At 34.4% G+C, this 18,574-nt stretch overlaps 1 protein-coding gene across 1 annotated transcript in view; it reads left to right on the top strand.

Annotated features, from left to right (window-relative positions):
- Positions 1-18,574, top strand: part of LOC121878528 (phenylalanine--tRNA ligase alpha subunit-like) — a 38,311-nt gene that overhangs the window by 6,700 nt on the left and 13,037 nt on the right. The window contains exons 9-10 of the mRNA XM_042384794.1: positions 3,488-3,613; positions 4,062-4,163. Coding sequence (XP_042240728.1) covers positions 3,488-3,613; positions 4,062-4,163 — 228 coding nt within the window. The remainder of the gene's footprint in view (positions 1-3,487; positions 3,614-4,061; positions 4,164-18,574) is intronic.

Here is an 18,574-nt window from a genome sequence, read left to right as displayed (position 1 = left end):
ATTGACATTTCTGGATTCCTTGCAGGTCAGGGAATGTTTTGAATGTAAACTTCATATATTTTGCACAAAAGATAAAATATTTCCTTTGTGTAAACCAAATTATTACATTAGATCTGAAATTTGTATGTCTAATGCAAAATCCATGATGTTTATATTCAAAATGATCATCATATTGTAAGGATTTCAGCAATGTAAATTATATTCTGGCAGGGTGAATTGTATGAATTTTATGAGCTAAATAAAAAAAAATTATACTTCACCGTGCGTATATGAGTAGATGCACAGCGGAAAGTGAAAGTCCGTCTCGCCCGTCTCTCGTAAATGAGAAATGAGAAATCGCGGAAAGTGAAACCTGTAAAGCGGGGTAATACTGTACATGAGGGGCCCCTGAGGGAAAAAACAAAAAAATGGTACAGTCACCCACAAAAGTTCTATCACCTCTCCTCCTGAACCATGAACCCCGAGATTCAGACTCAAAAATACGAATCATTTATGGACAGAATAATACATCAGTGAATACTGCTTTGGGTTCACGAGTCTGAATCTCGGGCTCGTGATTCAGGAGGAGAGGCGACAGGACTTTTGTGGGTGACAGTACTTTTCAGTTATCTGCCCCAATCAAAAACTAAAGGTTTCTAAGTACAGTACCAGATTTAGGGTTATCAGACATAATGGCTCAAACACTGGGCAATTGTAATATATACAGTATATGTATACTGTAGTAATATTTTGAAATGTTTCTATATTATGTGTTAAAAGTAAAATTCCTAGAGACATACAATAAATAAATGATGAGAAAAGCCAGTGGGTTTTTTATATAAAAAGAAGAGCATATCAGTTGTGTTAGCCAACCCAATAAATCTTTAAAAATTCACTTTTATTAAAAGGGCACTTCTCATATTCTACAGGTATGTACAGTATTTACCAAAGTACTGTATGCAGTTTATTTGCATCATAATTTACAGCTACTCAAGATTCCATTGTACAGTATTTGAATTATAATTATTCTGACAACAGTTTCAAATTATTTACTCTATAGATATTTACCTTCTGTAATTTATATACTGTACAGTAGACCCTTGCCATCCTCGAGGGATCAGTTCCAAGAAATGGCGTGAATTGGCAAAATCACAAATAGCCTCTTAAATAATACCTTAGTGCACTAATATACAGCTAAACCTATACTGTGTATGAGAAACTTTGTCACCAATACTGGAGCTTGACGAAGTGGTGTACTGTACATAGGGAGACTTCTGGTTACTGAAGCATAGTTGGATCATCAGGATCACTGGTGGGAGCAGTGGTGGTTGGTGGAGAGGCGGGTGGTGGAGTGGTGCGCGACCCGGAGGCAGGTGGCTGGGAGGAAGGTGTAATGGCAGCAGTAGTAGCTGGTTCTTTCTTGAAGAACATGGTGATTGGTAGTTGTTTCTTCTTTGCTTTGAGGCCTTTTAAACATTCCCTGGTAGGGAAACAATACCTGGTTAATTCCTCGGACCATCTTAAGGCTGCGTTCCATGAAAGGGTTGTGGTCAACAATGAAATCATTTACCATCTTTACCTGTCAAAATAGTTCACCCAAGTTTTCCAAGCTCCAACCTTCTTGTTGTAATTCCATAATGTCTTTTTCTTCATCTTCCTCGGCACTTTTACCAACTCTTCCAAATCCTTTTCTGTCAGTTCCTCTCTATGCCCATCAATCAGCTCTTCCATGTCTTTAGCAGCCATGTCCTCAAACCCCTCACCACCCAACTGACATGCAGCACTCAAAATGCCATTCACATCCTTTACTATGGACGGAAATCCCTGAAGTTATTCACACACTCAGGCCATAAGGTGTGCCAACAAGCATTCAATGTATTTGGTTTGAGTTCATTGAATGCTTCACTGATGTTGGTAATGCAGTCTGCAATGCTGTACTCCTTCCAACACTTGCTGACATCAAGGTCAGGGTCTGCATCCATGGCACTACGGATACAACCAAAAGGGAGTTGGGTGTAATATGCCTTGAAGGTGCGTATTACACCCTGATCGAGAGGCTGAATAAGAGCAGTGGTATTAGGGGGTACGAACACCACCTCTACACCTTGATGGCTAAACTACAAACTTTCTGGGTGGCCTGGTGCATTGTCTATCAGTAATAACACCTTGAATTCCATCTTCTTGGAAGCAAGGTATTTTTCCACTTCTGGGACGAAGCATATATGGAACCAATCCAGGAATGCTTGCACAGTTACCCTTGCCTTTTTGTTAGTCTGCCAAAAAACTGGCAAAGGGTACTTGTTTTTTCCCTTTAAGGCCTTAGGGTTTACTGAGTGGTAAAGCAAGCCAGGTTTGATGATGTGGCCAGCTGCACTGCCACAGAAGATGAGCATCACTTTGTCCTTGGCTGCCTTGAACCCAGAGGCACGCCTCTCCTGCTTGTTTATGTATGTTCTACCAGGCATTTTCTTCCAATATAAACCAGATTCATTGACATTAAGCACTTGCTCTGGTCTATAGCCTTTCTCTTCTATTATTTTCTTTAACTTGGCGGGAAATGCACCGGCAGCTGTGTGGTCAGCTGAAGCGGCTTCCCCAGTCGGCTTCACATTATGGAGCGGGAATCTTTTTTAAATTCTCGAACCAACCTTTACTGGCACAAGAAAAGTTGGTTCAGTCACTGCACTAGCCCCTTCAACACATGTTGACTCATCAAAATGAGCACAAGAACTTTTAGCCTTTTCATGAATCACATTGCTGTTGATTGGAACATTTTTGCAGTGCTGAACTTCAATCAAAATGTTCAGTGCTCTGTTTTTACTATTTTCTTGTCATGAACAACCTGCAGCTCTTGCAGGAGCACTCGCTTGAGCAGAATCGCGAATTGCTTGTTCATTCTTCTTTATATACCACACTGGATTCGTTCATATGAAACAACCAACCAATCAAGGCAGCACTCATCCTCTCTTAACCTGTCTAATAATAAAATTTTCTTTGCCAGGGTCATCACTGACTTCTGCCTTTTATGTTTCACTCCACTAGCACCGACACTAGGCAATCTTTTCGGGGCCATTTTCACAAAGTAGCACAAAATTTTGAGTGTGTGACACCGGATGCTAGGTCATGGGTACTGGGTGAGGGCAAACAGAGGGTGACTCATTGTGCTGTGGGAGAAGGCTCGCATGCTAGCCACCTGAGCCACCATCTGCTTACTGCGAATGGAAAGGGTCTACTATAGTTCCTGAAGCTGCAAGTCTGCAAGTTTATTGAGATTGTTAGACTATGTGGGGTTTATTTTGTACACTGTATTGTTTCTTCTGTGATTTTAGTTTTTTACCAATTTATATTTTCATAAAAACTTAATTTTAAACAAAATTACTACAGTACCTGTAATACCATTGATAGATGAATTCGTTCATCCAGTGCTGGCTTACTGCAAGTGTGGAAAATGGCAATAAAATGGTGAAGTTTACCTCATTTTTTTAGTAGATTTATTTTTTATTTTCAGTTACCATGAAGGTTTGCAGAAATGGGTAGAAGTTGGTAATTCAGGCATGTTTCGTCCTGAGATGCTGCGACCAATGGGGATCCCTGAGAACGTAACAGTAGCTGCATGGGGACTCTCTCTGGAAAGGTATAATAAATTTTTAGATTTTAATCTGTTTTACTAGGTTTTTTATAAACTGTGACCCATTAGCATGTACAATATTAAAATGTACTGTATTAAGAAAGAATAATAATGGGAAATACTGGCATGTCATTGGTATTCATCAGTACAATTTTGAAATGAAATCGCAATTTATCATTAGTTAATTGGAATTAATATACAGGTTAGTTGTGTGTGGTAATAAGGTTGGACCTTCCTGGTCTGGAATTCCTTGATCTGCTATGAGTTTTTCTTTTAATATGGAGATAATTCATCTGCTCACCTGTATTAAAGAAGAAAGTTACATTTAGATAAGTAATGAAGAAGCCTATTATATTAAATCCAGGAGTATTACCGGAAAACAACTAAAGTTTCTATCGTAATTGAAATATAAATACAGTATAAATATACATATATAATTTTTTCTTTATTATAGGCCAGCAATGATAATGTATGGGATTAACAACATCCGTGAGCTAGTGGGTCCTCGAGTGAAGATGGAGCTGATCCTGGACAATCCCGTCTGCACTATTGACAAGTAGGCTTTTTCTACTGTCTGCCTCCCACTTTATCTTTCTGATACACCTCCACACTTACTGGCACTCCTATTTTGTATAAATAGTAGAATATGACATGTAGTTTAACCCCATTGACCCAGGGATTAACACTTTTATCTCTCAAAGGACCAATTTTGTATCTCCCAAGCAACGGGAGAATTAAAGATTCAATCACTCAGACTTAAAAGTGTGTAGTACAGGTTTATGACTTCTAGAAATACAGTTGCTGTGAATATCTCTTCTGGAAATACACTCCAGTTGCATACCTTCTTATTTATCTGAGCTCCACCCACATATAACATCTACATTGGAAAAGCCAGTCAAAATGATTATGAACTGTGTTGGGGCAGGAGATGCAGGATGGGTAGGAGTTAACAGTCTTGTGTGTGTTACTTTTAGTGATCAAACTGCATTTTATAACATATTGTAAGTAGACATTCTCAGTAACAAGAAACTTCATCATGACTTTAAGTGATAGTAAATATGATTCCATACAAAGCAAATTGAATCTAAAATCTGAAACTCACTGGATCCAAGTGATGTCAGCATAATAGGTAATGAATATTAAGATGTCTCATTTTATAATTAGTAGGCCAAATGGTTACTAATCTGGGAAATTTTGTGATTTTGAACCATATGGTGTGCAGTAACTCATCACTTAGCTTGATAATAATTAATGTGCCCTAACCCTACAGTGCTATATTTTACATGGGTAAATAGGTTAGGTACACAAAATCAATATCCTCTGGAGAAGTTTTATGAAATGACCTCAGAGATAAGAATATGTTGATGGAGGCTGCAAGAGACCACACACCATGGAGAGTTACCATTGGGTAATGTTGGTTATACATATGCCAGTCTTCACCATAATTAGTCTACAAGTGTTCAACACATCATTATCTCTAATAACTTAGATCAGTTAAAACGAAAATGATATTACTTTGGCAATGCAATGCTGATCTAGCTTCAGAAAAGGAATAAACAAAAAGCCAGGCACGCGAGTTTCTTATTACTGATCCGTCCCAGGTTGAAAGAGTTAATGTTACTGTAGCTGAGTAAAATTTTTAGTGTTTCCAATGGTTAGTAATTCAAGTTAATGGGGAATAGAAGGCTGTTATCCATTAATTTATAAACCACAAAAAAGGATAAATACTTCAAGTAACTTTTTTTTTTTTAAGCTCTTATGGGTGATATGTAGGTGGAAGATGTCTCTTATGAAACACGAGTAATTTACATTCGTATTCAGAGATTTGTAATTGCTTCATACTATAAAAATATCCTCTAAGAAAATTTAAATACTTTTTACTGTCTCAAACTCTATGAAGATAATATCTTTATATTATAAAGAATGATTTAAAAATTTAGAAATATCATGATGAGACAGTACAGTAGTGCATCGTAAAATAATTCTTATTGCCTTCTTAGGATAATACTGGAAACGAATGTAAACATAGAACCGATTACTGAATTGGCAGACTAGCCCATCAGCTGATGCTCACAACAAAATGTGATATTCGTATACTGTAGTACAGGTATTCCCCAATTTATGAAAACTTTTCATAAATCAAATTACAGTTTTTCATAAACTACCATTATTAAATCTTAGACATGTTCCTGAAAAAAATTCCCTTTTAACATTTTCAAATGACACCAAACATGTTTTTAATATAAAGTTTTGGAGTACACAGTAATTATAAACCATTAGTAAACACTTTCTCTTGTAACACCTACACACCTTCATTGTACATAATTAGCGTATGAAATTTAGGTGTACAGAATAGTTTTATTTGTTTTTCCACTTACTGTATTGCATGCTGATGGTGATAAAGACATGAGAGTACAGTAAAAACCCTGAGTACCGGACCACCTGACTAATGACACATCTGAATAACAACACGAATTTGGGGAAAAAATTTTAAATTAAAAAAAAATCTTTAAAGTATCTTGTGGGTCGTTATTATTGTCGTGGAGCAACGTGGTGTGGACCATGTGGTCCCACCCACATCATAACAACACAGCCACACTGTACTCAGTCTACACATGGCTATTATTCAGTGAAAACGTGCCCAAGCAAGTACGTTTAGGTAAGGCCCCCAAAGAGCAGAAGGCGTTTTACTGTTGACGATGAATGCTCTGTTCCGAGATAATGCAAAAATTTTGCATTATAGCGTAATGAAAGCATATTGTAACTGTGATCCATTTCATCTCCACTGAAAATAGATCTACACTATTCTGTGTGGGAGATGAACTTATGTATGAATGCTACATCACTCTCTCTCTCCAATGAGACGTCACTGCATACACATCAGAGCAGCCACACGCATCTCAAGTCAGTTAGCTGAGTGAACTCGTCCACTCTTGGTGTCACCCATAGGATGGCTCAAGGGCAGGAGCTATTTTTTGTACAAAAAATATGCGCTCTTGTATTTTATGGTGTGCTCTGAATTATTTTCAGTGTTTATAATTGTAATATTTGCTTGTGTTTGACATATATAAAATACAGAATAATGAAGGATTGGAACCTATTCCCCTTTTACTCATTGTTAAGTCTATGGTATGACAATGGAATTCCCAAGAATGAAGTGAAATTCATAAACATATCCAACAACAGAATTTACTGAAAGTATATCCCAAGTATGATTATTTTACTTGAGCTAATTTATTATGAGCTTGTCTGTGTTATTATAATATGCTGGTTGTTGTTTTGAACAGTTGTGCATACCTGTTGATATGAACATCTGAATAACGGATTCTGTCTGAGTAATGATGCTGCTGTGGCATAATTAGTCCCGTACTCGGGGTTTTTACTGTAAATGCGGAGAAATTGAACAAACAGGTAATTGGCTGAGTGATTGTGTGGTGGAGACAAACCTACTTGTCTTCAGTGAGTATGAGGAGGAAGTTATATGATGGTTGTAGGAGAATGGTGTAACATAATAAGCTTACGTTGTGACTGTTGACATTAGTGAAAGAAGTTATAAAAAAACTGCATTATTTTTTACAAGTTTTCATTATCGCTATACAGTTCTTAAGAAAAGAATTACGAAAATGGCTTTTGTTTTTTTGTAACTTAGGTTTTCATTCATAAATCAAAGCATAGGAAAAAAAATTATGGACATGGGAAACAGGGAAATGTATGCATGTCATCTCTGAGTGAGTAATGATGAGTATAGTACAAATACTGTAGGTGTATTATCTGCAAAGTACAGTACAGTTTACTTTTGGGGTTAACTTTTAAAGGAAACTAATTTAAAAAAATATGATGTACACAGTTGTTCTTTGTTTTTATACACTGTTAGGACAGGTGTGTGGAATAGTGTAATGTGTTTGGTTCGAATCCGACACCCAGAGGTGTAAATTGTATACGTACATTTATTTACTTTTGATATATTTACTTAAAGTAGTTGTGTGGTTTATTTCAACATCTTTTTATTAAATGTAACTGAGAGTTTTCAAGCAAATGTTTCTCCAATATCTGAATGTTGATACTGTACAAGTGAACATCTTACGGTAGGAAGTGTATGTTCAGAGCAATTTTTTCATATTACTATACGTACATTATCATTACAGTATTGCTTATGTTGCACGGAAGACTTTTTCAACCTATTGGTGAGAGTTTGTTTTACACAGCATGAACTTTTCGTAGGGGTTTTAAAATAAGTTTTAAGTTTTTACATACAGTATTTTATTTTGTTTGGTAAAAACTGTACAGTACCTGAAAAAATATTCTGAAATTTCAAATTATTTCAATGAGACTTGGCCCTGTGCCATCACATAAGCATTACATTGTCTGGGGTGTTGCCTTAACTGTAACTACTCTAAACTACATACAGTATACCGAGCTCCTCCTTGGGGATTTGAGTTCACAAAATAATGAGACAATCATAGGATATTTTTAATTCATCATCCATTATAATAAATTATGAAAGCAGTAAATGTAATAATTTTGTTTAGTATGAAGATACAAGAGAAAGTATGTTGAGTATGTAAGATATATCCAAATAGTTTAATGAGTTTAGCTTTGTCATTAAAAATGGCAAAGGAATTTTATGCTGATTATGGATAATATATTGATGTACAGTATCTCAAAAAAAGTATCTGTCAGGATGGGTCTGATGACTTCCTAAATACTACATGCAACTCGTGATGTCCTGGGAGGGTTGATATGCGTGGCTTTGTGGCATTCTCATCCTACTACTATTGGTAACTTAACATCTTGTTAATTATGCCAAAATAAATACACATTGCATTTATTATGTTAAACTATCTACCAAAGTAAATGCATGTCTCAATGTCTATCATCCATTGTCTCAATGTTTCACACACAGTGTGGACAGATACTTTTTTTTTGAGATGCTGTACACACACATACATACATACATACATACATACATACACACACACACACACACACACACACACACACACACACACACACACACACACACACACATGCAAAAAAAAACTAGATGCTCACCTGGGTTCACTGTGTTTGGAAATGAAGAAAATGTAGAGCAGTTTCAATTTGGTTGTCAAGGATACACAAATAGTGATCAGAATTGTTGGTCCATTATGCCTTCTTGTAAATCTGAGAAAAGGGGCAGATAGTTGTTGTGTGTGTGTCCGAAGATTAAATATAACCCGTGAAACATTACGAGAGCCCCCCTACCACAAGGCAGAGTGCACCAAAAGTTTAGCTTTTCGGCATATGTTTTCACCAAATTTCACGACACCACTTTTGTCTTTCATTGTACGTCAGTAGTGACCCTATTTAAAAATGCCATTAGCAAGTATAATTAACATTTCATAGCCCATGAATAAGACAACCCCCACTTTAACAGAAAACTGTTTGCCTAAATGATAGGTAAAGTAATGTACTGTCATGAATGTTAAGGTGGAAGGTGTGCCTTTTCCATAATTGGTATATTACAGTAGTACAGTACTGTATAGTGAATTTACTTTAGTGCTTTACCTGTACTGGTGTTGTTAGGCAGTACTGGTGTTGCTAGGCAGTTCATGTGAACTTAGTCTTTGTAGATAGTGTTTACTGCTTGAATATGTGTAGGGATTGCACTTCAGGCTGTATCATTAAGTTTTTAATTGTTGGATGTGTTTTATTTAATATATGAAAGTTGATAAATAAAGGGGGTTTCTTGGTAGTTTGGGAACTACAGTTTGGCAGATTTTAGCAGATATGGAAGCAAATGGAGGAAAAGAATAATAAGATGTCACTTCATATAGAAACAAATAAATTTAAGTATAACTCAGCACAAAACAGATTGCTTGATATTAAACAGATATCAGAACATGTTTCAAAGCAGCTTTATCATAGGTTGCTGTGTATACTGAGTGCTGCCACTTTATCATGTTCCATATTAGTACTGTACAGTAAACTCCTCTGGGATATTGCTATCCTACTCATAAAGGATGGTTAAAAAACACAAACTGTATACCTAAACAGTACCCTGTAGTACTTATAAAAGTTTTAGAAATTTTGTGTTTGGTTGAATAATGTGTGGCCTTATAGATACTAGAGGTACAAAGCCGTGCCTTTTTGGGGTTATTTGCGGACATTTTTATTATACTCTGTATTTTGTTACTTGGAAACAATATGCATTTTTATTATAGATCTATAAGATCCAGGAAAGATAATGAATTGTACGTAATGATATACTGTATATGTGTGTGTTAATGAGCGAGCCTTCACATATTCTTAGGGCTAAATTGTACATGTTTTTCTGGTAGGGAATTTGTTTAGTGGAATATTACATATTTTTATGCCATGTACAGGTATGGGACCGTTCGTTAGGCGTCCCAGTATCCAGAAGGCTCTAAAAACCAGCTATGTTCTGTAACAAATTATTTAAAATGAGCTCTAAGTAAATCCCAGGGGGAAATATTTCCAACCAGCCCCCACGTGTGAGCTGTATGTTATACTATAGATATTTTTTAAATTGTAATTTTGTTTATATATATATATATATATATATATATATATATATATATATATATATATATATATATATATATATATATATATATATATATATATATATATATATATATATATATATACATATATATATACATATACATATATATATATATATATATATATATATATATATATATATATATATACATATATATATATATATATATATACCGTATATCACGGCCTATAAGACGAAATTTGAACATTAAAAAAATCTGCCCAAAGTTAGGGGGTCGTCTAAACCACCAAGTTTAAAATTCTTACCTCTTAAATATTGTGGTTTAGTGTGTCAAAAGTGGTGATGAAAACATCGTAAGCCACTCACAAGGTCTTACCACTAATTATTTTATACTGAAACTTACGTTTGGCAAGCTGGATTCAAATTAAGATTACCGGTATATTAAAATAATAAAAATGTATTATAAACCTGTCTAACATACCGTAAAAGAGATTTATACCCCTATAATAAACACAGCTATCATCACACACCCCTCCCCACGCCCCCCCCCCCATTTGCCAGTGAGGAGCCGTGGAGGTGGTCAGTAATGCATACCGGTATCGGTATATTTACTCATAATAATATTTATCTCCTATAAATAATTGATTTAAATTTTATTTTTTTCCAAAGAATATTCAGTAAATGAGTGCATTAATTCTTGAAACTATCGACGGTTAATTACAGACGCTCAAGTGACGTCACTAGTGTTTACACTACACCAGCTGGTAATATTTGATGCCATTACTTGAAGTGAATTGGCCTTATTTTAAGTAACTAACTATAAATAAATACAAAAATTAAAAAAAAGATCAAAACTGAGAAATAATATACTGTATGTATGTTGTGTTGTCAAAGTAAGAGGAACAATTGTGTAAGTACGTAATATTTTTTCACTCAAATCCTAATGAAACACTACTGGAGAACATTCCTTTGTCGCAAAACAGTTTATAAATTAAAGAAAATAATTACAGTGTGTTTAATATATTACAGTATATTATAAATAAATAAATAAAACAAATAATTCGGTAAATCTATTTAAAGTAAATGGAAAATAAGCAAACATGTTATTTACCAAGACCCTTCCATCTGGCTCAGGGTGAGATGTAGGGGAGATAAAGAAGGCTATTTATAGCCCATCAGAAGTGACCAGTACCCTAATGCACCATAAATAATTCATTGAACATTCATTTTTTGTACATAGTATATTCAGTATATATATATATATATATATATATATATATATATATATATATATATATATATATATATATATATATATATATATATATATATATATATATATATATATATATATATATATATATATATATATATATATATATATTGTGTAATAAATGTATGTAGTAAGTACATACTGGTAACCTTTTTCACTCAAATCCTAATGAAACACCACAATTAGAATACGGTGGTTGCTGTTGAATCACATGTTGTATAAATAGTCACACCACCGAGACGAGGGAACACTCCCAACACGCTTCAGTGACGTCACTAGTGTTTACACTACACCAGCGGGTATAATTTGATGACATTACTTGAAGTGAATTGGCCTTATTTTAAAAAATCAAGGATGGTTGGTAAAGGACTACTGAGTCAGTGGGTAAGTGTCACATTTGGGGTACTGGTCTTATACAGCAAATAGAGCTCAAAAGCTACTTTTTAAATGGAAATTTGGGGGGGGCGTCTTATGCACCCCGCCGCCTTATATACCGTGATATACGGTATATATATATATATATATATATATATATATATATATATATATATATATATATATATATATATATATATATATATATATATATATATATATATATATATATATATATATATATATATATATATTTCAGTATATATATACAGTATATATATTATATATATATATATATAATTTTTTTTTTTTTTCTATGATACATGCATGCACATACACTCAAGCAAAAAGTAACAATTATCATTAGTTATAAACTTATAAGTATCTACACGTTTCCACCGTGAAACTGTATGACAACTCCGTGACAGAGCACTATTGCTAAGGAAAGCACCAGGGGAGACTGCGATGCAGCTTATGCACTAACTTGTATAATTTTTGCTCTCTTAATTCTTTAATTATTGCTGTTTACAGTACAGTGGTCCTTCCATTAACGAGCACAATTGGTTCCACAGAGTCGCTCGTTAACTGAATGTATTACAGTACTGTATATCTATGAGATATTGGGTAATTGGTTCCAACTCACAGAATTCCCTTAAAATTAATTAAAAAGTACATACAAAGTACTGTACTGTATACCGGTAATAGAATTAACAAAGTATTAAATATAAACAAACTACAGTACTGTACAATAATAAATAAAAAACAATAAAATATTTTAACACTCAATTTGAGGTGTGTATGTAGAATTCCCGGCGGCTTTGTTTACATAGCGGCAGCACAAACAGCTGATTGTAAGACACAGTCAATGACAACAAGCCATGTTCTTTACAGAGTGCATTGGTTCTAATGACTTCTTCATACAGCTCCTCCCCGACTTACGACGGGGTTAGGGACCCAAATCCAGGTCATCAGTCAAAATGGTCGTCAGTCGGAAATGCTTAAATAATACGTAGAAAATCTAAAATGGGTGTCCCTTTTTCTTCTCAACACCACAAAACACTCACTTTTAAGCTTGCCAGCCATTTGAAAGTGAATTACAAACGAAAATTTTGTCTGTATACTGACTTTGGGACTCGAAAATACGTAATTTGACCAAATTTTGGTATGACTGAGGCAGGTTGTAAGTGCGGGTGGTCGTAAGTCGAGTAGGTCGCAAGTCGGGGAGGAGCTGTATTTCTTAATAATTTCTTGTCTCACTTGAATTTAAATCGCCTTCCGAGATTTCTTCGGACCCTTGCTTGATAATTTTGCCAATAAAATTTTAAGCTCGCAAAAATTTTTATAACTAATTACAGATTTGTTTTATTTAAACCAACACTGCACTGTATATTATCAATATGTTAACTAAATTTCAGAATAACCAATGATTTTAATGTAAAAATGCAAAAATATTCAAAAGCACAACTTTCTCAATGTTTACTCCACTGGAAACAAAGGTAAACATAGAACCGATTATTGGCGAACGAGTCGATCAGCTGATGTCGTGCACCAAAACGTGTTTCCGTAAGGCTGTCGTTAATAGAATTTGTACTCGTTAATAGAGCTGAAAGTCCTTCCGGGAGGTAACTTGTTAACCGAAATCTCGTAAATTGAACCACTCGTTAATGGAGGGTCCACTGTATATGCTTTTGTTATTAAAGTTTATAAGCCCACAGTTTTAAGTTTTAATGTTACAGTGCACTGTTATAGCTATTTTTAGGGGTGAATCTAGTGATCTGAACAGAAGCTTCACAGCCAGTTACAGAGGGTTTACTGTACATTTTAGGCCTGGTGCTCCAAATTCCAGAAAAACACCCTATCCGGTAACCCCCAGGTCCCAAGCATGCTGGACAAATGGTCCTGTACCTGTATATAATAAATAAGTCATTTAACACAAAGCACTCATCCTATTTAAAACGACCTCATAGTGTCTACAGTGACGAATATAGTAGTACCAGTTAGTTCCAGCTTTGACATACTGTACTGTTATCAGTGAGGTAGATCACACAGCTTAAAACTTAGTTTCCTCTGCATTATAAACAATAGAGAATTCCTGTGATAACCTCACTTTTTGTGTTCTTTTTGTAATGCACATATATAAGGTGTGTAAAGTTTTCATTCAAAGTATAACAATAAAGAATATTTAAATTTAATTCCCTAATATGCATTGTGTTTTGACCAAATATATCAATATGAAACCATATTTTAATTATTGATTCTTTATACTGTTGGCTGAGAGTTTTTGTCATTTCTTCCCCTATACATATATTAGAAACTATTATTCACCATGTAAGTTATCAGAATCAAAACAGTGACCATTCACCATGTAAGTTATCAGAATCAAAACAGTGGTCACTATTTTTTTGCGTGTCTTGTCACTGTTCTGGCAGAAAAGGCCAGAAAGACTTTAAATTTGGTCTATGCAATGTATTTGAAAGTTGCATAATGCATCGGAAACTATCCAGTGGCATGTCTTGTTGAATATAACTGAGCTGAACAGTTCAAATCCATAAATTAATTTAATGCTTGGGTGGGCATACGTGATGACCAAGGCATTTCAAAATGGCTGAATGGTTCAATATTGGAATTTTAATGTCGGTAATTTTTTTTTTTTTTTATAAAAAAGCAGTTAATATTTCTGTATTTACATGATGCTGTTTCATTAATATCCTGATTTATTGTTAGTAAATTTGAAACAAAAATTATTGTGAAATACTGCAATACAATGTTCAAATATATTGTACTGTATGTTATAGCTTATTTTGCATCTCAATTGTTCACTAGTGAAGTAAAATCCTGGTATCAAGTAATCTTCAGTCATTATTCTGTATAGCAAATTCGAAGGATCTCTTAAATGTGTGATCATATCTAGCGGCACTTATTTAAGCATCTGGGAAAAAATTTCAGTGTTTTGGTATGTGTTTTGTTTTAGATGGCTTATGTTTTAATGCAAATTTGTTAGGTGTAAATTTTTATTTTGTGTAAATATTCCTGTTATGTATATCATAATAAAGGAGTGACATATTAATTTTTTATGATTTTAATCCACTCTTATTAATCATTTTCAGTAGGCAACATTCTGCTCTGAGATAGAAAAGAATTAGGTACTTAATGTTCAATCCTTGAGTTGCTTTCAAATTACAGTACACAACGTTTATAAAGATAAAAACTTTTATAAAAGAGTTAATACGTAAGATGCAAGTACAGATTACTTGTACTGTATAGTATAGACTGTGTAGTGTAGTGCTATCAGACAGTCAAGGTGTTGGAAGTTCTTTAAGTAATTGTAATAATATAATGTTTGGGTGCATATGAACCTATGTTAGTCTTTATTTAAAGTTATCATCATCTTTGTCATTTTAAATTTGTCTAGATGTAGTTCATAAGTTTCTCTTATTAACTGCCAAGTGATAGATTGTATCCATCCATGTCATTTTCCAGTATTTACAGTACAGTGCTTGTAACCAAAATGTATTTTACTCACACACTCACTTTAACCATACTTGTTTTGATGATACTCCAATTCCTACTTCTTTCTTTAAAAAATATTTATATGTATACTGTATCATACCTAATGCTATTTAATTTGGGATGCGCCACTAGTGAGAATGAATAAAAGGAGACTATATGAGTTATGTACGTGTATTTGCTATTAATTTTGTCCAGACTGCATTGGAGGGGGAAAAGGCTTGACCAAAAAAATAGAAAACTATTATAAGGGTGAGACTTGGCAGAAAGGATGAAGTAGAATGAGGTGTATTAGACAAGATGAGGACTTGCCAGATGGTGATCTTTGTTAAGTTTCATGAAAGTCTTAGTGTGAGCATGTCTTGCCAGTTGTTCCCATGCTTCAACATGCCTGATAGCAACAGGTCACCAGAGATGTGCCCATTCCCAGGTCTCTGGTGCATTTTCTGGGCTAGGGTCCTGGGTTTGCTGTGATGAGTGGGGGGGGGGTGGTCTGGTTTTACCAAACGCCTACCATCAGGTATTCTTGGCTAACCCACGCAAGTGTGGAAAATGGCCATAAAACAATGATGATGATGATTTAGGATAGAACTATTAAAACTGCAGTTACATGACCACAGGTAAATTGTCTTCAGGGGCAGTACTTAAACTACTGTACAATAGAAGTTGTATTCATTTTTTTTAATTTGTAAACCTTTTTGTAATAATTCACTAAGTATGCATGTTTTATGAGAAATGAGGCAGTAAATGATTTCATTCTCTGTTGGTCTGTCTTCTCTGAGAGCAGTAAGTCTTCATGAAGAAACTTAACTAAAAATAAAGCTTTCCCACAATATTCTTTCATTTTGAATTTTACATTTTCACTACAGTATTGTATACGAGGACTTATCAACAGGGATTTTAATAACTTCAAATTGAGTTTGAGGAATTATATAGTCAGCAAGCCAAGGAGTTGAAACCCCATGACCCTAACTTGTGACTGGGTATTACAAATGAAAATTTTGTCTGTGTACTGACTTGGGGAAAATAGTAATTTGACCAAATTTTGGTACGACTGAGGCAGGTCGTAAGTGCGGGTGGACGTAAGTCGAGTAGGTCGTAAGTCGGGGAGGAGCTGTACATACATACATACATACACAGTCTGTGCGAAAAGTTAGTTTGTCTGCTTAAAAAAAATGCATATTTACTGTTATGTTATATAAATAGTCAAGTAACATTTACCACTTCAATTAATATATATATATATATATATATATATATATATATATATATATATATATATATATATATAAAACAGAATGTAACTTGCATTGCTGGAATCCCTGTAAGATAGTGATTAATTTGAGTATAAACATCACATAGTTTGCACAAGAGAAATTTTTTTTTATTCCTTTAGTGTAGTACAGTACATATGAGTACAAAGTGTTTACAGTAGTATGTTGCTCAAAATCGAGGCTTTTTCACATATAATTTACATTTAACATTTGTTTAATTTAAGTTTCTAGCAGTCCATGGTGCTTTAAAGACACAGGAGGTGTATAATTAGTGGGTCAGAGGTGTATTTTTTAATTACTATTACGTGACCTCGGTTGGTCCGGAAAAACGGATAATCCGGCAAGGCTTTGGAACCAAGGGTACCTATATTGTTTTTACCACGTGATATACAATTTTGTCCTGAGAAACAGCATTGTGCATATTAATATTGCCCTCAATTCTGTTACTTAGCTCCCCCCATACATACCAGTCTACAAAACTATTGGTACAGTAGTATACACCCCAGTCTGCAGTAAAATAAAAAAAATTGGGAACCAGCTCTAAAGCACTAGTATTCTAGTTTTTATTTACCCAGTACCTAAATGTACAAAAAATTCCTGGATACATAGTTTTTTAGGAAGATCCTGTATGAACCATTTTGATAAAAAATGTATTGAGTGATCTATTAAATGTTGTCACTATTAATTTATTACAAAGTCATAGTATTCATAATTGTTGTAGAAATTATTCAATGTTCTACCTGTAAATTTGCATCTAGGGTGAACTTTTCTTTTATAGTTTTCTCAGCAAACAGCAATGTGTTAGAAAAAAATGAAATACAGTACAGGAACTATACTGTAGTAAATTTTATTTTAATGTATAGAAAATATTGTTCAACATATAGGCAGAATGTTTAAGAAAAAATTACAATATATAAAGGAGGAATGTTGTATTTTTTGACATTCAGTCCAACAATAGCTTGAGTATTATGTGTACAGTACAGTGGTCCCTCGGTTAACGAGTTACCTTCCATAAGATTCTTAACTTCGGTTAACGAGCAATCCCTCGATTAACGAGTTTCTTACGAGCCGACCTCCACATGTTTTAGCTTGCATTTGGCGGTCCACCAGCTGTAGTATTAGTCCGCCAATACAGTAATCGGTTCTAGGGCTTAAATTCCTTACCCTTTCAGTAAATATCAAGAAGTTTATACTATTCAATAATTTTAAAAGTTTAATATTAAATTTTTTAGTCATTTTAACAATTATTGAACATGATTGAAGGTAGGGTCACTAGTTTGTGGCACGCCATCCAGCCTGCCAACACAGCATACAGGCTTCAGTCTTTGTGTCTTTTCAGTGGAGGTAACATCTTGCTTGAGACTCTCTTCAACTAAGCACTTTTTTTCTGTGTTTATAAGCAAATTATTGGTCATTTTGAAATTTATTTTACATATTGACAATGCAATGCAGTGCAGTGTTGATTTTAAGAAAATATTCTTGAATTACACCAAGAGAACTAAAATTTTATGGATGAAATGGCGCCATGGGGTGACTTCTCTTCCACCCCAATGCCTTCTCTTCTCCCTTCTCCTCCACCCCCATTCTAATTCCCATCATCATCATCATCATCATCATCATCTAGGAGCCTTCTACATACACACCTCAAAGTAAGTGTACTTGTCTACCTTTTTTGTTGAATTTAGGCAATTTTCAGTGAGCTGGAACCAATTACCCAAAAACCCATTGAAACAATGGTTTCGTTTAACGAGTTTTTCGGTTAACGAGCAACCTTCTAGAACGGATTGTGCTCGTTAACCGAGGGACCACTGTATGGATAGATGTAGGTTGTCTCTATTGTAGTTAGGAAATGTGAGTTCAGTTAAATTGAATATGATGCAGGACTGTACATGTTACAACTACTGTAGTGTAAAAAATAATAATAAAAACCTTCACCACTAGTTTACATACAGTTCAGTACGTACAGTACTCAAAACAGTGGTGGAGAGTGTGGTGAAGTGAATGCTGTA

This window comes from Homarus americanus, unplaced genomic scaffold, assembly GCF_018991925.1.
Source record: "Homarus americanus isolate GMGI-L3 unplaced genomic scaffold, GMGI_Hamer_2.0 scaffold41027, whole genome shotgun sequence".
Taxonomy (NCBI): Eukaryota; Metazoa; Arthropoda; class Malacostraca; order Decapoda; family Nephropidae; genus Homarus; species Homarus americanus.
This window is presented reverse-complemented; position numbering and strand designations above follow the sequence as displayed.